This window comes from Aulostomus chinensis, chromosome 11 (genome assembly GCF_037954235.1).
Source record: "Aulostomus chinensis isolate RoL2024-O1b breed Wild chromosome 11, RoL_Achi_v1.0, whole genome shotgun sequence".
NCBI lineage: Eukaryota > Metazoa > Chordata > Actinopteri > Syngnathiformes > Aulostomidae > Aulostomus > Aulostomus chinensis.
In genome coordinates, this window is record NC_141330.1 from 19590834 (window position 1) to 19611373 (window position 20540).

At 42.4% G+C, this 20540-nt stretch overlaps 1 protein-coding gene across 2 annotated transcripts in view; it reads right to left on the bottom strand.

The window, feature by feature from the left end:
* The window catches only part of znf407 (zinc finger protein 407), a 150797-nt gene that overhangs the window by 57472 nt on the left and 72785 nt on the right, over positions 1-20540 (bottom strand). For both annotated transcript variants that reach the window (XM_086218982.1, XM_086218983.1), the window contains exon 6: positions 7422-7588. In XM_086218982.1, the coding sequence (XP_086075108.1) occupies positions 7422-7588 (167 nt within the window). The remainder of the gene's footprint in view (positions 1-7421; positions 7589-20540) is intronic.

Consider the following 20540-nt stretch of genomic DNA (forward strand, 5'->3'; position numbering starts at 1 on the left):
TTTCAATTTTCAAGACCTTTAAATGTCCTTCTCTTAGTTTGGCAAATAAACACATGCCAGTGATCATACTGGACCTCATTCATGAAATGTTCTTGCATGCTTTAGGGACTTTTTCACCCATGACTTAGTCTTACGGGCAAGAAGTAAAGCCTGATGGTTACAAGTAACTTTTTGCTTCTGATGTCAGTTTTGTATTTCTTGTAACATGAAATTCTTGGACAGATACAAGAAGTGCACAGAGCTATAAGTTAAATATAGCTTTAAACTAAAAGTTCTATGAGGAGCGTATGTGTGCACTGGTACAACTCATGATCCCACAAACTTGTGAAACAAGAAGTGGTGTCGTAGGAGCACAGATTAAGACACTCGCACTTCAGGTGACTGACAAGTGATTTAAGGCAAGTATAATGAGAGAAACACCCTTCAAATTCACCAGAGGAGCAAAGACAAACTTAAAAAAAAAAAAACACAAAACAAAGAAAATATATGAATATGGCATATTTATACAAAACATTTCTAACTTCACTATGTATGTGCCAATATAAGTCTTCATTTTATCACTAAGAATATAACTTTTCGTCTTTGCCTTCGTCGTCCTCCGCTTATCCAGGTGCGGGTTGCGGGGGCAGCAGCCCCCTCATCCCAGCTACTTCCACCAGCTTTTCTGGAAGAATCCCAAGGCGTTCCCGGGCCAGCCAAGAGATATAATCCCTCCAGCGTGTCCTGGGTATACCTGGAGGCCTCCTTCCGGGCAGACATGCCTGGAAGACTGAGGGAGGCGTCCAGGAGGCATCCTCACCAGATGACCAAACCACCTCAACTGACTCCTCTCAACATGGAGGAGCAGCGGCTCTACTCTGAGTCCCTCCTGAATGACCAAGCGTCTCCCCCTATCTGTAAGGGAGAGCCCAGCCACCCTGCAGAGGAAACTCATTTTGGCCACTTGTATTCGCGATCTTGTTCTTTTGGTTGTTACCCAGAGCTCATGACCAGAGGTGAGGGTTGATACGTAGATTGACCAGTAAATCGAGAGCTTCGCCTTTTGGCAAAGCTCCCTCTTTACCAAAACGGACCGGTCCGCCTGTCAATCTCCCGCTCCATCCTACCCTCACTCGTGAACAAGACCCTGAGATACTTAAACTCCTCCACGTGAGCGTTGAAGTCCCCCAGTAGGACAAATTGTGAAGTTTTTTTTTTCTTTATTCTTGTGTCTCTAAGCTCTGAATTAGGCCTTTACTTCATATGAGAAAAACAGCACAGGTCAATCTTCCAGCCCCTTCCCTCTCTCCATCTCTCATTACACCCAATGCTGCAAGACCCCACCGCAGAAAAATCCATAGCCATCGATCCCTGTGCCCAGCTGCGGTCACCACAATTATTCTTGAGGATTCTTGAGGAGGAAACATTGGCAATAAATTATATGTGTGCTTTTCATCTGCTGATCTGTGGCGGTGAGCCCTCTGAGGACCAGGGTGAGGACGGTGAGGTGGGGTAGAAGAGAAGAGAGACACTGCTATCAGCACTAGAAGATCTCATCCTCCCACCTGACAAGGTATCCTGTATCCTGACTCACCTTTACCTCTACCTGATATTAGTACAGGAATGTCACTTACCTTTTTATAATGTAACATTAACCCTTTTCTAACCAGGATCAATCTTCAGCTTTACTCTCATCTGAACTGAACCCTGAACCCCAAACAATAACAATTTACAGACACACACACACACACACACACACCCACAGTGTGGTGATAGATGGACTCAAAGGCATATTTAAAACATTTGCAGTGTAACTCCTTCAACTTTCAGGTAATTTGAATATTGGAATCTGCTCCTGTATTGATGTGCTCCCCATTTTGGGTCTCTCTACCCCTCACAGGAATTAAATATGCCTTATTGCCAGACAATGAGAGAACTATGAAGTCAAAATATACAACCTCTCTATGGATGTGTCACACACACACACACACACACATATATATATATATATTTGTGTGTGTGTGTGTGTACGTACATGTGTTTCAAATAACCCTGGAGGAGTCTGCATGCAGCTATAATTGCCTCCCTCATTAGTTATGTTTTAGCAGGAGCGGATAGGAGGGCAATTAATTTTACCGCTTAATTTTTGACATGGAATCCGCTGCTGTATTGATGTGCTCGCCATTTTGGGTCTCATTTTTCAGGGAAATTAATTGACAAAGTGTGAAGATTTATCAGCATATCGCCAGATTAAGCGACAAACTGAGGCAATGAGGAAATCAATTGTGGCCCTGTCGCTGTGTTCAGCCCTCCACTGCCCCCCAAACCTCCCCCCTCCTCTCCAGCTACAATGCCCAAGAGCCTGGGAAAAGCTGGGTGGGTCAGATGCAGTGCCACTTATTTATTTATTTGAGTCGCTCATTCATCAGCAGTTACAAATGACCCTGGCGGCTGACGACCACTGAATCCCCACCCCGCCCTCCTCACCATCCCTCAGACACGACGGGTGTGTGAGGAGGGAGTGATTAACATAAAAAACACACAAATCAGAGAGGAACAATGAATCCAGTTAGGGCAGGAGAAGGAGAGCTGGAGATGTTAACTTTTTTTTTTTTTCTTAATGAGGCAGTCTACATGTTACAACCACTAATTTTAGCCACAGAATGAGGATATCAGACATTCTGGTTTCTTGTCTGTTGTCTACAATGTTTTTTTGTACAATTTTTGAATATCTAGAACTCATTTTGGTTTCGTCAAGTCCTCTTTTTGCATAGGTGACCATTGGCTAAGCCCCGCCTATCGTGCCAAGTATGAGGGCAGATGGTTGGAGAGTGTGGAGCCGCTGTTCGTGAGCAAAACTTCGATCTGCTATGTTGGAACATGAAACAGATAGTAACAACCAGAATAATTACGACATTATCATATGTTACTTTCATCCAAAGCAACTATAAATTTGTATTAATAACCTGATATCAACATTTGGACTTTCTTTTAAATATCACACTTAAATATTTTATTGTGACACAGCCAGTTACGCTGCAGGCTGATATAACAGCAGGTTGGACTTCCAAGTTGATGTGTTTTTGGTTGTTTCAAATGTGTTTTAATTGAGCAATTTATTCCACTTATATTCCGAGCTGATTTTACAAAAACAATTGCTACATATTGAAAAAATATAAAAAGTGAAAAAAATAACTCAAATATACTGTATGGCACGATAATAAATTGATTTTCATTTTAAATGCATATCCAGATTTGTAATTATAGTTTCCTCACCTTTCTGTCAGTTGTCCCTCAGAAGTGGAACGGCCACACACTAACAGAAAGGTTGCCCCTCCCCAGTGTCACAACACTCTTGAGTAAAATACTGAACCCCTAATTTCTCCTGATGAGTAGTTTGGCACTTTGCATGGCAGCATCTGTATGTGTGTGTGTGTGTGTGTGTGTGTGTGTGTGTGTGTGTGTGTGTGTGTGAACGTGTGAATTAAGCAAACTTGTACGACTAAGGTAAAAGAGGAGAGAGAGAAATATAATTTCAGGGATTATAAACCAAATATACGTATGTATTAAACCGACTTAATCCAAAGTCCTAAATTCTTGGTAGGGAGACAGAAAAACAGTCAAAGTGAACTGATCATCATACAGTATGAGCATCTCTAGCCCTTTCTAGACATAGAATGCGGCCCAGTAGAGGCGAGAATTTGCCGTCTTGTCTGTGTGAAATGGAGGAGTAATATTCCTCTTTCCAAAAAAGCTGTCACTTTTGTGGGCGTAAACGTGTGACGTGACGTGCAACACAAATTTGTGCGTGAACAGTGACGTACAAAATATACGTCAGGAGAATATTTAGCCCCCTGACAGTCTGGCAAACCTCCCTCTGCTGCTGCTGTTGTGGTCACAGACCTGGTGGTACTTTTTTCCTAAGTTTTTCAACTTGCTGGTGACGTGCCGTCATCTGGCGATAGCCATGTTGACCAAGCTCCTCCATGACCTTTTCATACAACAAGCCATCCTTCACAGTCCCATGAGGTGGTTATCCACGGTCCTCTTGCCAGTGATGGTGAGCCGCTTCCTGATCTCAGCGGTTCCCCGTTTTCTCATCTTGCTGATGCGATGATGCATTGGAAGAATATTTAGCCCGTGACAGTGTGTAAGTTTCAGAAGAACAGTTCGCCGCTCTGGCTGCCAGCAGCGTCGATGTTGACATTCTCTGAGGTGTTTGATGCAGGAGAACCGGCAAGCATTATGTTAGCAAGTTTGTGTCATCATTGACACCTCCGCCCACCTCACACCGAGCCGGCACATTAACGGCTTGGATTCACATAGCAGTGGAGGCTGCAATAAGTCTACCCTCGGAGGAGGAGGAATACTGTACTGCGGGGTAAAAATTGACCCCCAATTTGCCACACTCAGGCTGAAACCTCAGACTGAGCCGCAAAAAAGACAGGCGATTTAGCGGCTCGGTGGCCAGTGTGAAAGCGCCTTATGTTACCAATTGCAATTAAACACACACACACACACACGCACACACGCACACACACACACACACACACACACACACACACACACACACACACACACACACACACACACACACAGAGTACTGTAAGTCCCATCCTCTCTTTTACTGACTGCTCTGTTCCCTGGACACATTAGTTCAACTTTTACATCTACTTATTTTATTTGTGTTGCGTCTTAGCAGCATGAAGGAGACAATTTATAACCTTTAACCAGATCTCACACAGACTGATCATATTTCAGTGTGTCAGACTGGCTTTTGGAATGTGATTGCAATGATTTTATTGCTGCAACTACCCATCCAATACAGCACCGACCGCAACTGGCGAAAAAAGTGTCGCAGCAGGGTCACAGCAGAGGACTTTTTTTTTTTTAATTGCTTTTTTGGGTGTTGCTAATCAAGTCGAACAATGTCACTATGTTAGGTCACTATGTTTTTTTGTCATCAGGCTCAAGCTCAATATCCTATTTCTGTGTGTTCATACAGTACCTGATCACCCTTGATCTTACAAGTTCCCTCTTATTTAATCACTTTCCATCTCACTTCACTCAGTCTCCTCGACTTGCATTTTCTCCTGCCAGACACACACACACACACACACACACACACACACACACACACACACACACACACACACACACACATTATCACACTATTCTATGCCTCTCCAGGTGACAGCTATGTGACAGCAAGGTGACAGTGTGACGCTAGCCGCCTGATGGGGAATGATGAGGGCCTGGAAACAAATGAAAATAAAACGTCTAATTATGTCAGGAGCGCCTTGATGTTACATCACTGTTAAAACACATTTAAAATAACATCCAGCAAGTCTCACACACATTCTTGCTTTCACACAGGCACACACACACACACACACACACACACACACACACACACACACACAGCAGGCACGAGTGACGGATGGAGGGCTCTTCTGCAAGCATTCAGTCAGGCTGTCAGGCCACTGGCTGCTGCTGCTTCTGTCATTGACTTAAAATGGCCGTGAGTGGGACATTAGAGGGCCAAAGGGAAACTACCCTGCTGCCCCATCAAGACACTTCTAAAAGGGTTGACTTTGGGGGTTTTACGGACAGGTCTTAATTGTAAACTCCCCCCAGTTCAATATGTGTCTAACCAAATGTTTTAATCACAAACAACAAAAGATTTGACTGTCCCACAGTGTACAGTCGTCCCTCGCTATAACGCGGTTCACCTATCAAGGCCTCACTGTTTCGCGGATTTTTTTAGTGTAATTTTGCATGCTTTTTTTTACAGCGTACAGTATGAACGCGCATCGTGTTCGGCATCCTGATTGGCTAAGGGAGAACCGCACGTGTTCTGCGTCCTGATTAGCTAAGGGAGTACAGAATGTGTTCGGCTAGCCAGATTTACATAAATGTTCAAGCGCTAGCAGTGTGACTTTGAAGTGCTGTATGTTTGCAAGTTTTCTACTTAAAACTTAAAAGCTTAAAACTTGGTTTCGGGTAGAAAACTTGCACCAAGGCCTTCAGAGGAAAAAGATGTTACAGCGGTGCAGCGCCAGGACAAAGAGGCACCGCCAGAGGAGCTGTGAAATACGCGTGAGTTACTGGTATTAATTTCTTATGTGTCAAACCTCGTAGACTGATCATTAAAATTAAATTTGTTAAAAATGTTTGGGCTTGAAAACGGGTTTCGATCTTTGGTTTCATTTACTAATATTGTACTTAATTTTTTAAATCTGCAAAAGTTTGAACTTTGAGAGTGTTTAAATAAGAGAGAACTGTGAGAAAATGTTAATGCCTGTCTGAGAAAAGTGTATGAAAGTGTGTGGTTAGGGGTTTTACGGCCCTACAACATGTACAGTAATTGTAAAAAATAAAGCTGATTACTTCGCGGATTTCGTCTGTTGCGGCTTATTTTTAGAACGTATCCCCCGCGATAAACGAGGGACCACTGTATTCCTGTAGAGCAGGAAGGGGATATACAGAATCCATTCCCAATAGAAATACAAACTTCAGATATTTCTGCTGAAACCTAATCTAGCTTTTTATACTACTAACGGCAAAGTAATGGTAAACGAAATAGTACCAATGGGGACAATCAAACACAAACAAAATATTCCTGCAATCCTAAAATCGGTTTTAGCAGGGAATGTTTTTGGCTAAAAGGAAATGCTGGCTGTACATACATAAAATCATCTTCTGATATTTAATACATGGTTAAAAAGTCTTCTTGAACTCAAGGCGACTCATCTTATAACGGTTCTCTTTGTTGGAAATGTTATTTCTTATCAAAGACTTGACACAAAGTAAAATAGATTTTCTTCATTTTCCTTTTTTTCCCCTCCTTCGACAACATGTGCGAGCAGCTGAAATGTGAAAAATCACACTATTGAGAATCAGATGGATTTAATGAACACACACTTGCTAACCAGCTGGGTTTGAGGAACACACACTCGCTGACCAGATGGATTTGGGGGAAATATGCATGACAAGCAGTTGGATTTGGGGAACACACACTACCTTAATTTCCACACCGAGCAAGCCTCCAGGTCTGGAGGATGAAGAGGTTTAAAACCTCATCAGGACTGAGAACGAAGACTCAACTGTCTGGATGTTGAATATCACAGATGGACAAGTCATGGCTACAATCAGCCAAAAACGTGTGTATGTTTCTTCCAAACAAAGCTGTGAAGATTCATAATTAATGTGAGATTTTCACAGTTAACACACATTTGTTTAACACAGCTATAGAGGAATCAAAAAGTACATTCTGTCTGATCCAAGTATGCTGTCATCTGATCCAAGCATGGTGTTTCCTAATTAATAACCGAAACCATTTTTTAAAAATCTACTCTTTTTCAGTTTGGAGAGTTGGTGAAAGTGTTTGTATGGAGGATTAGAGCAGTAATGGTCCACGGTTAAAGCTTTCCGTGTCTTACCAGTGTGTGTTCGGTAGTGGTCCTTCATGGCTGACAGGTTGAGGAAGGAGTAGTGGCAGGATGGCCAGGCACATTTATATGGTTTCTCCCCACTGTGCAGTTTCATGTGGTTGTTCAGGGCCCATTTTTCACTGAAGGAGCGCTCGCACAACTTGCATTCAAACTTCCTGCAAGAGACAGAAAAGGCAGGGTGAAGAGGAAGAGGAGAAGGGGAGGGAAAAAAAAAAGTTATTTACTGATCCAAAAACTGATGTAAAATACTGAAAAATCTACACTGCAAGCAAGGAAATGGAGGTTGTTGAGTACCGGGCCATTTGATTGTACATCTGCACTGACACTCACACGCGCCACCACACACAACACGGAGCATGCAGTTGGCTGCTGGTGTGTCATGTCTGTATAAGCAGGCATTGATTTTTCTGTCCCGCTCTGCCACCTCCACCATTTATTCTCTGCTTTGCACCAGGGCCCAGAGGACTAGAGAAATTCTGTTACAGTCCACACACACACACACACACACACACACACACACACACACACACACACACACACACACACACACACACACACACACACACACACACACAAATACGTGCATGCACCCACACGGCCAGTGGGGAGAATAGAGTTCACCTGTCCAGCATCCCTGACCACTTAGCCAGGGCTAAATGAACAGTTAGCAACATTTTACCTCCCGCCTCCATCTTAGGGCGTGCGTTTCAGAGATATCCTTCAGACCAACTTCTGTTTCCCTTCCTTTCTATTTTTCTATCATTGATATCTCTGCTTTGCACAGTCAGTGTCAATCCAACAAATGTAAAAGTGGTGTTTTTTAAATGTCGCCAAAAGCCTCCTTTAAAGTTAAAGTGTATCCCTCCAAGCACTCACAATAGGTATCTTGTGTTCAGAGGAACAGACCACTGAGATGGATGTCTTGGTCATAACATTCAAATCCAGCTAATCATCGTTGTAATATGAGCATCTATGTAACTTCTCAAACACATTTTCCCCCCTCCTGCATTACTTCTTCATGAATACAGAATGCAGAAAGAGCCAACCATGTTTATTTAACATGAAGCTAATGGCTTCCCAACCAGACAGCACAACCAAATGGTAAATGGACTTATTTTTTTTTACTACAGATTAACTGAAAATAAACCCCAACAACAATAAAACAATTAAAACAATTTTCTGGCATTAGTGTGGACAAGTATGTGAGCCGGTTCAACTGAAAATGCCGGCTAGCAACACTCAGCGCTATATAGAAACTTGTTGCTTACTGAGCATACAGCTGAATAAAGAAGATGTGAATTATCCCAAATGATGCACTTGAGAGTTTATAAACAAAAGTTTTCAGACAATTTTAGTGTTGTAAAGCGTCAGTCACAATTAGCATCAAGCTAAATATACATCGCTTGATCTTCCTGCATTCTGGAATCGTGATGAAGAAATGCAGAAGAGACAAAAAGTCTTTGCGAGCTCAAGACATCTATTTTTGAGTTATCGAAACACACTTTTGGGGTGATGTATCACTAAGGATTATGATATTTGTGTCTGTGCATCTTTATTTATGTTGGACATCTGTCTACTCCTCATGCAGACGCCTACAACATCTGACAAAAGCTGTGTTTATTTTTTTTTTTAAATCAGCGTGTGGGATGTTTGCACTTATATTCATCTGCTGTGTTATTAGGTTTCAAGAAACACACAGCAAGTAAATACAATAGAAAAGCCTGTGCTTGAATTATACTTCACACCCGCTCTATAATTTAGGCATGGAATGACTAATGTGCGAGTCATAAACAAATGAAGTCAGGTTTTGGGAAGCATTCGTCTTGCAGCGAGGACCATGTTATTTTAGGGAGGGTGGCTGTCTTTAAGTCCTGATTGTGTCGCTTAATCCCCATGGTATCTGTTTCATAGCGAGCAGCATGACACTCACCTGAACAAATAATGACTCCAAGCAGCATGTAGCATGTGTCTGAATCAATAATTCAAACTCATACATCTTCCTTACAGGAAGAAGGGAAGGGGGGGTACAAGGAGAGTGAGAGAGAGGGAGGGAAAGGGAGAAAAAGGAGGGAATTAAAGGTGGGGAGGGGGAAAGAGGGAGAGCAAAATGTGTCCCGGCTTCCATATCAATCTATAGGTCCCATAAAGATGAATGGGATATACATGTCATCCAATGCAAGCAGAGAGGACATTTTAAGCTCACTTAGACAAAAGATGGCTGAGCTGTGAAATGGCGCCTTTATCACCTGATGCAACACTCATTTAAAAAGTCAGGTTTGCCACTTTTCAGACTTTATTTGACCAACATATGTAAGCCCCCCCCCCCCCACCTCCCTCTCAGTGGTATTTATAGACAAACTCGTTATACATACCACCGTGGGAGAGCTAAATAAGATGAGTGAAGAGATGCTATCTTTTATTGTAAGCATTATGCAGAACACTCCTGCTTTATGAGCTAAACGGGCCATTGTTTATCACGGGGCGTAATCGCAAAGTCAGGCAGGCCTTGACGTGGGCACGCATGGGATAGAGAGAGAGCGGGAGAGCGAGAGAGAGAGAGAAGAGAGAATGAAATGAAGGAGTCAGCGCTGGCAGAGTTGCCTATCAGGGGGCGGGGGGATGTTGAGGATGAGAGGAGGGTTTGCGTCTGTTTTTTTTACGGGATCAGATGGAACGCTTTGATCTTGTCCCCGCGTGTCAGATCCCGTCACGATCCACTGTCTTGCCCATACATATGCACGCCGCCTCTAAACAGCCAGGCGCCATGCAAAACACAGCAAAGGTAGCAGAGAGATGGAGAGAAAGAGCAAAAGAGGCTGGTTGTGCCAATGTGTGCAGGAGAGGGAGAGGTGAGAGAGGCTGCAAATTTAATTTGATGTCACAGAACAAGTGAGTTCAAAAACCATAAAAACAACCAAAATAAATCCACAAAATCCTGGATAAGAATGCGATTTCAAATTCAATAGAGCCTGGGAAAGTTTTTAACCACTTAATAGGAAGTGAAAAATTGTCTAAAGGTTCGCTGCAGGGGAATTCTTAAGAAGAAAACATAAGCATATTTAGCCGTTAGTTCTTTTTTAATCGCTTGCTTTCACAACTGTACAATTTTTCCTTACCTCTGACCTCTTTTTACCTTATTAAGAACTGCTGTTTGTCACTGTTAATAAAAAAAAAAAGCAGTGTATAAATGTTCCTGCACACAGGACACAGGCTCCTTTTTTACTGTTTAAAAAATCAGAGATTTCCTAATCACAGATTCAGACAAAGCACAGAATAAAATTCCCTCACAGCTTCGTCCCCTCTCATCAAACTCTGTAGGAATTTTAGTTTTGATAAGCATCTGAACTCTGACCTTCATATTGATTCTGTTGTCTAATCATGTTCCTTCCAGCTGAGAAAATGTCAAAAATCAAGTATTTTTTATTTGATAAGAAGTTTAAAAAGTCATCCATGAATGTAACGCACAACAAAATACATAAACAGCAACATACAGCCGGACTCATAACCGATTCCAACATAAGACAGGTCTCAAAAAATTGTCTCCTTGTCCATTTTAAAGTACATTTTATTCTTACTCCAGAATCTCCAGAAAAATTACTGAGCTCTGACCCCTTATGTGACTACATGTCACCTGAGACCCTCAGGCAAACCTCAAAACTACCCTCTGTCCAGGCCCCTCAGTTGTGGAATGACCAGAGGGGAAATGGCCTTCTTCTGAGTCACTTTTAAAAGCTCACTTTTCTAGACTGAGGTTTTACTGATTTTGCTGTATTATGGATTGTAATTGTCCTATTATCTTATTAATAATTAGAAAATAATACATTATCATATGTTCTGGTAGTATTCTAGTAACTACTCTTTTTTGTTTTTTTTTAATTTTAGGAGACAAATCAGGATCAAGGGTTAAAGGGTTTGTTGTTGAGAATGACCACATTACAACTGTTTTAAGCCTGTACGAATGAAGGCCTTTTAATATTCCTTTCACCATCAACCAGGTGAGGGCCACCCCAGGAACTCACATCTGTAACCGGTTCAAATTCCAATGGTTATATCTCTGCTTTTCCTCCTTTCCACTTCATCTCCCTCTCCAACTCCTCCCTTTCACTCGTTCTTGCCTCTGATCATGAAGCAAAGGGATGTGATTGACATGCAGGGCAGATTTATTCACAGACCCAGGTGGGCCTCTGAAATCTACATGTTCAGGAATCTATACTGTCACTCATTAGCATATCCATACAGTAGTGTGATCCTGTCGTCGTCTATTCAGCCATACGGGGCTTCTGTCAGAACACCACAGACCACACTGGCCTTAATTGTGATATAAATCCCAGAGGAGGAGTAACACTGTACATCTAACAGAGAAAGAAGGCCTGACTCATTACCACGTGCTCCTTACCACCCCCAAGTGGTGAGGTGGTGCTTGCCAAGTGTGTATTAACTCCTCTAACCTCACAATTCACTGCATCAGACATGGTTTTTTTTTTTCGTGGTAAACATGATGCTCAGTGACAGTGTCATCGCTGAGGGCTGAACACTGTTTCTCTTGAGTTCAAACTGACAGAATATCCCACTAATCAATGGGTGTTTTAATTGACTGAACCAATTGTGAAGCCTTTTGGATGGCTTAGAGTTTCATCTCTGGTTTTGTGTTGGCCGGTTGGTGAGAGGAAATAATCCTCCGATGTGCTCACACTGCAACACAAATACAGAAAAAAGAGAGCGAGAAAGAGAGAGAAAGAGAGAGAGAGAGAGAGAGAGAGAGAGCGGCCGACTCTCGCCTCAAGCCAAACTGACACAAACAGACAACTTCAAAGTGAAGACTGTTGTTTATTTGGCGAAGGGAGGGGGGGAGAAAAAAAAGAGAAAATTTATCTGATATGCAACTGTCAGGAGAGCATTTTCACATGCAAAATAGCGAGTGAGTGAGAGAGATTACCTAGAGGGAGGAACATGACAGCATTCACTAGGGTCAGGATGGATCATCATCTTCAGCCTCCTCCTCCCTCGTCTCTCTCCCTTTCTCCTTCCATCGCTCTATCTTTATCTCTCTCTCTCTCTCTCACTCGCTCCCTCCTTCCTTCCGCTTTTCCCCTCCTCGCCCGTTTCCCTCTCATCCTGTTTTCAGACTCCATCACTCTGCACTTCGACAACCCGGCAGCTTAAATCCAGACTAAATTAGCTGAATGAAGATTAAATCATTTGGCCCTGAGCTCTCCGAGATATTGGGAGGAAGACTGAGTAAGCCTTAAATGGTGGTTGACTGGGTTCGGACCTAAATATGTGTCTGAAGAGAAGAGGCTCTTCCTTCAATATAGAAGCCAATCGAAATCTGATTAGACGGGGGGTACACGGTTAAAAATGAGAAAAAGATTACATTCCTGGAACAACTGTTTCCTAAGTAAGGATGCTTGGTTCGTTATTTTTCATTTGCATGTACAATGTGGACTGACGACAGGCTGTGCTGGTGGCTGGCAACATCATCGCTCCTGGTGCTTAGCAGAAATGTTCTGTTCTCCTGTATGTTTATGGTGCTGGTGTAACATTCAAACCAACAACCATCTGCCCAGTCCAAGAGTTACAACTACAGCAAAAACTTTCAGGAATAAGTCCAAGAATTATCCTAACAGCATGTCACACACACACACACACACACACACACACACACACACACACACACACACACACACACACACACACACATACACACACACACACACACACACACACACCTAAAACCACCATGGAGAGGCCACACGTGTCTGCAGAGTATTGTAGATGAAGCTCCGCTGAGAGGGCCGATGCTGCATATGACTGCAATATAAACAACGGCACACAACAGAGATGCTGCTGCTGATTTATGTTTACCTTCAATCCCAGGAGGAGGAGGAGGAGGAGGAGGGGGGAAGGGAAAAAAAAAAGATAATGAAATAAATAATAAAAGACCAGGCCCATCAGATAAGCTCCTGTTTATCCCGCTGTAGGGCAAATAAAAATTGTCAATTTAATGAACATGGTGGACGTGATGAAAGCGAGGTGAAGGAGCCTCCTGTCTGACAAACAATCAGGAAATGTTATCTTAATATTGTTGCACCGTTATTCAGCCCATAACTTAGGAGGGAGGAGGGAGGCCGTGAGGAAGAGGAGGTGGCACAGAAGGTAGAAGGGTATGAGGAGGCTGGGAGGTGGGGGTAAGAAGGCACAAAGGCCAGGTCCCTGTGTGGTGGCCCTGTTATTGCCTGTTTTATTATGAGCCATAGCTCAATAGTAGCACACACAATGTGAACACAGAGACCTAAGCATGAGAAGACACACACACACACACACACACACACACACACACACACACACACACACACACACGCTTTAGATTACTGGATATTTTTCTAAAGGGAACAAAACAATATGATTCAGAGCAAAACACCCCAAAATGACCTCTTTCTCTGCATGTATGCGCACACTGATGTGAGGTTTCCAGATGATTTAAACACCTAATAGGTTTTGAAGATATTAGACTATTAATCAAAATGTGTTAAAACTGCAAATCAAGAGCACCAAAAAGCTCAGCGAATAAGGAGCCACTGATTTGTGTGACACGGTTTGGTTAAAGGCCTCCTTCCAACACCCCCCTATCTGTAAAACACCACTTTAAGAGGGGTTTCACTGCTCAAAGTTTTTTGTAATTTGTGAATTTAAAGTATCGCAATCTGAACAGCCACCAAAATTAACTATTATCTCCATATTTATATATTGCGAGCACTAAATTGCGTCAGGAAGAATTACTATCAATATGAATATCTGCAACAATAACTCAGCTGCAGCGCTGAGGACAGGATGCTCTTTATCAGGCTTCTGATAGGCCTTAAATACAGCACAAGGCAGCCATATCAGAGCCTTTTCTCTCTAATATCAGGCCGCATTAGCACCTCGTAAATCAAATTACACTCCTAGAATTTCATTAGACTCACCTGCCAGCGCTGCTGTGCCGTAGAAATATTTATGTTTTTATGCTGCGATTTTGCACTCACAGGTACACAAAAGGGAAACAAAGGGGGGCTGGGGGGCGGGGGGTGGGTGATAAACCTAATTATCTTTTAAGAAAACAGAGAAAATATGTCATAAATCGTGGGAATCCTGAGGAGACTTGGCGTTTTCTAAGCCTGTGGGGCTTGAGAGTTGGGGGACAACTCTGCTCTGCGGTTTTCCATCTTTAAGGGGGGCTAGACTCCGACAATCCAATTAGCATCCTCCCTAAATTCGCTCTAAAGAGAACTCAAAGTAGATGATGTACAACGCCGATCAGCGGGCTCTCAACAACAAGCTAATCTGATAATGTAAGACTGCTAATAGGCCTTCAAACAAGATCCAAATGTTATGATAGGAGTCTGTCTTTATTATCTAATCATCTCAAAAGGATTCAAATTTGAATTTGTACATTTGCTGTATTAGCTACAGTAGCATTTGAGCTGTTGAAGATGCAGCCGTGGGACCGGAAGGCTGACAATCCCCTTGTATTTTATGCCCATTTGCAGCTGGATCCTGGGTCTGAATACAGGTTTTGATAAGACAAAAAGGGTAATGACCACCTAAAGAGCCACTTAATGGAAGTACAGTCTATACATCATAGTGCACCTTCAGTAAATCCTTCAGTCATGTAACATCACATTACTAAGCCCCTAGCAGGCCACTCTAAGCCCCTATATCATTTTGGAATTATGAGCCTTATGCCTTATCTAATTAAAAGCTGGCTGCTTTTTCTTCAATTTACTCCTTCACTAAAATTAGGAAGTTAGCTTATTAGTTAAGCACAAAAATCTTAAGTAAATTACCTTCATGGCAGTAAAAGTTATAAAGCAGATAAAGGGGTTGTATGTTGTGCTCTGTATGTTGCAACTGGAAGCTATTTATCCAGGATTTTGTGTTTGTTTACTTGTGTGTGTGTGTGTGTGTGTGTGTGTGTGTGTGTGTGTGTGTGTGTGTGTGTGTGTGTGTGTGTGCGCGCGCATGAGTGTGCTGGTGTGTGTTTGTCTGTGTGCGCTCCAGTGGGCAGAAGTAAAAGACCAGGTCCATTCTCTCTCTTATTACTGGAATTGTAATTCAATGATCACCTTAGATCACACGCGTGCCATAAATCAGATAGGCTTGACAGAGGATGAAAAATTGTATTAATAATGTGAAACTTATTATACAGTCCCAAATGCTCCCTTGATAAATGACATTGTTTGGGCCTGACAATGATTGCATTTAAAACGTTATTTCTGCTTTGTGCTGGTGTGTGTGTGTGTAGTGTTGGACATAGCGGTAGTGGTAGTTTGTTGGGTGCAGAAGACAGAGGTGGGGTTCCCAAGCTTCATAAAATATTCAAGATGTTTCCCACCCTTCTCTCTTGAGTCAGCGGGCACACTCTGGCCGTGGCAGGAAGGGTATAAAATGTGTGTGTGTGCATGAAAGTGAAATGGCTGATGGTTCACCGCAAAGCCCAAACTCCCACACCAGCGAAATGAGACATGCACATCTTCAAGCCATAAAGTAAACACTTACCCTATTATTACAACACATCCCAGTCAGATATTAGTGAATGTGAAGAACTGCAGAAATGAGTCCACTTTTTTTGGGGTTCAGTTTTGAATAATTGATTTGGTGGATGGTCTATTTTTCTTCATTGCTTCACTTATACAAGAATGTTAACATAAGAAAAGCAAATGTGGACTTGGTTTGAGTACGAGCCAGCAGAGACATTGGACCCTTTAAAGAAATCATCTCTGATTTGACACCAACACTGTGTCAGCTCTGTTTACTTCTCTTCGGTTTTCTGCGTCTTGTCAGAAGCGGCTGAACTGAGAGGATTTCACTTGTGTGTTAACTGAACACTGAGCTGTGCAGGACAGAAGACTGAGCTCTGATTTTGTATTTTTAAAGGAAAAAGTGGCCAGATTTCTCTACATATTCTAATGCATGTTTATGAGGGCTGGGTATTGGCTCGGACATCCTGATATGTGGGTCCTGATAGGATTTTAGCACAATATACTGTGATGTTATTTATATTTTGTAATATTCTACATAATTTACTCTCCCCACAGAGCTAACATTGTATTGTAAAATTGCATGTATGTTTTTTTGTGTCACTCGCTGCTCAGTTATACACCGAATATGCCACAACATACATGGGTGACAGTGATTTTAACACAATATATTATACTGTCATGTAAAAAAAAAAAAAAACATATATTGTGATTTATTGCCGTAATTCTTTTATTGCAAAGTCCAACTGTTTATGTTCAGAATGTATCAGCAGGAATGAAGTGCCTCTCTTTCATTATAAGCTGTACTGGAGGAAGTTGTGTCTACGTCAACCTTAGATATGATCTCTCTCACTCAATGAATAGATGCACCATTGTGCAGATCCAATTCCTACATACTAACGTGCAAGAAGACACACGAATAAACCAAAATTAATAATAATTACATTAAAATTTTGGGGAATGCAGAAACCCCAGTTAAGTATCTCATAAGACATTTTATGTTTTATGACTTGTCATTACAGCTGAAATAAATATTTGTACGCATGTCAGTTAGGATTATGTGTCCATGTACTAACATGGAATATGTTGAGGCTTTGTGTTGTGAATGGATGAAACAAGGCCTAGTCAGAATGAAAATAATAAAAACAGGTTGCAGATAAAATGTTGATTCTACTGTTGTAAACTGAATTAATTCTTTTTGACCACATGGAGAGGCAGAGCAGCTCACTCAAGAAGATATATAGAGTATTTAAAATATCTTGTGTGAGAGCAATCTTAATAAAAGTGTGCTAGAGCGGCTCATCAGTGACTTGAGCTCTGAAAGTAGCAGCCGGTTATAGAGGAAAGCAAGTGTTTGTGGCACAAACTACCGCACTTCTACAGTATTTCTCTAAATAAACTTTATGTTAAAGATATTTTGAATACATCGATTTGAAATGCAAATTTATAATTGGACCACGTTAAAAATTGTTGATCCTGTTCTTCTCAGGTAGCCTTAGAAATATATTTTATTTCGCAATTCCGTAAAAACGATAGAGGCTACCATACAGTTGCCATTTCTTATCAGAAGTAGTTTTTATGAATAGATTGCCTGCTCTTCACATCGGCTCTAGAAAAACTGGTATCAGTGCAGCTGAAGGTTCAAGGAAAATCTAATTAAGTGCCAGGACAGTTGCAGTCACGTCCCTATGCAGGGACACAGAGACCCAGGCTGGTCCGTCCCTGTAGACCTGCCTTTTCCTGGCTGACCCTGTCTATGTCCTTTACTATACGTGCAATGTAGCCCCCGTTCTAGTGGTCTTCTTACCCTCCCAGCCCAATCCTCTCTCCTCCTCCTCCCTTTCCCTGCAAATGACCATGATGGTAGGCCATTCATCTCACTCCATCGGGCAGCACAATGAAATAAATCAAGAATTTTCCCCCAAATATAACAATATTTGTATTTGGGGTGGGGCAGACATAATTGATGACTGAGGCCGCGCTAATTAAAAACGGCGGAGGTTTCATTAATCTTGGTCATTGGGTTGGGGGATAGTAGCAGCTACAGTGTTGGCTGGACGGGGGGGACGGGGTCGCCTTCACCGTCCTCGTTGCTTAGGTGATTTGGGCCATTGTTGAGTTTATTAGAATGGTGAGGTTAATGGGAGGCGGCCATTAATAATCACAACAAGCGTCTCTGGCCTTCTAGAACAATGCAACCCAAAAACGACAAAAACAGAGAACAATCACGTGTTTACTGCCATGTCCTGGCCTGAGAAGGTAATTGCTTTTCTGACTTAGCAGTGTTTTGTTCCCCACACAGACAAAGTTCACTGGAGAACTAATTATCAGTTTGTACGTTTACTGCTCTGTCAGTCTCAGCGTCAGTCAGAGGAAGACAAATCATGTGCACCATCTTTCTTTTCTTTTCAGTACTTTGATTCTTTTAGAGTATTTTCCTTGGCTCACAACAAAAATTCTATTCTATATTTCATTCGATGTTTGATTTTATTCAAATGTTAAAGAACACTGCATTTTATTGGAAAAGGTGATTCTTCCATATTGTGTTATCAATCATCACTCTCTCCAGAAACAAAATTGCAGCATGTAAGATGACAGCAGGTTTGCAAATCAATAAAAAAAATAATCAATAACATAAAGAATGGGTCAGGCTTAAGCAATTGGACTGGTTTTATGCAATAACAGTGGCGACATATCAAATACTCCACAATATCTACAACTACGCAACACGTGTGCATTCAATTACGTGAAAAGACACAAAAAGACACTGGAGTGGATAAACCTGAATCCTATTGTTGCAGTTCTGTCATTACAGTGCCGACGATTTACTGAGTCTAACCTACGAGCAGAGCAGATGGATATCATCATTACTCCATAATGCACCATACATATTAATTTACAACTTTAGCTTCTCCACAACAAAATAATGGCCAGACTGCATCTGGTGGAGTCAGTGTGTGTGTGTGTGTGTGTGTGTGTGTGTGTGTGTGTGTGTGTGTGTGTGTGTGTGTGAGTGTGAGTGTATGGTGTAGTGGAACAGAGAAAGACAAAGAGAAAAAGAGAGAAAGAAATGGGTGGGCGGGGTACAATCAGTAGCATATGTTGCCATGCTGCCATTAACAAGCTTTATGAAAAAACAGGGACATTTATCTAAACATGGATTACACGAGAAACAGCAAACACACACACTTTACCCCATTACTGTTACACCATAAATTTGACGGCTTTACCAGAATGATGAGGAACCTGATTCAACCACTGAAAAAAACAGCACGAGCAAGGAGGGGAATTTATATGTGTGTTCTACTGTGTAGAGTGTGTGCGGAGTTCTAGATGACTGTAACACACTGGTATCTGCGTACCTGAAGACACACAGAACAAGCCATGCTGGAGCGTATCGTCTCCAGAACACAACAATACAGATGCGTCGTCTTTGTCTTTTCAGCAGCTGTAAGTCTTTATTTTAATCTTCAACAAGCATCCCCGAATGCAACATTTATGTTTCCGTTTGCCATCAGCCTCATTCCCTAGAAATTAGTCTCCCACAGCCAAAGTCAATAATTAAAACATTCATACGTTTTTCGACCTCTCAGGTCAGAGGAAAAAAATTTCGTGAAATAACAAGGAATGGCTAAAGGCCCCGAGGGGGAATACATTTCTTGTTTGTGTTGCGTTCATACAGTAGTGGACATCAACTAAGGTTCTGCACTGCGTTGGGATCACTTAAGACACACTTACAAATACACAACATGTACAGTACACAGACCTACACATGAAGACGTATGAGGATGTTTGCCCCACACGTGGACCTGGACCATTACTGAGTGAAATACAAAAACAGCTGTACTGGAACTCCCAATTCAGAAGTCGTCTCACATAAACACACCTGGACAGTACATGTAATTGTGTGCCTGCAACTATAGTGAACATGCAACACACACACACACAAACACACCAGTCATAGCTGTGGGTCAGGGGGACAGCGGTAGCTCAGAGCCAGCTGTGACCTGCTGGTCCAGGTGCTCAGGAAAACCGCTGTTAACGGCTACGATTGATGATCTAATCAAACTGTCACCGCAGCAATCCGCTGCAGGGGGAGGGGAGGCTGGGGTGGTGTGCATGTGGGGGGGGGGGGGGGGGGGGGGGCTGACTGGGAGTGGGGTGAGAGCAGGTGGGGGTGGGGTGGGGGGATATCCAGGAGACCTTGTGCATGCTTACCGTTAGCCCAAATTGAGAGTGACAGTCTCAATAGTGAAAAGGCCTCTTTTTCCCCCCTCTAAGTAATGGAGGAAACAAGTCCAGCGGTCTTCCGGAGGATGTCACATAATCAAGGGAGCCCCTGAACATCCCCCCCCCCCCCCTCCCACACACACACACACACACACACCCCAAAGTCTAAACTCAAACCTACTGAAGGGGGTTGTTGAGGCTACGGCATGTAAAGATGATGCCATACAGTGTCGGACTGACAACAACCAAAAGTAGCCACAGTAACACTGTGAAAAGTACCACTATACCATTCCACTTCTATTCACACACAACAAACTGATCCGGCGCTACAGTGTGTGTTTCTACAAAGAATGGCAGC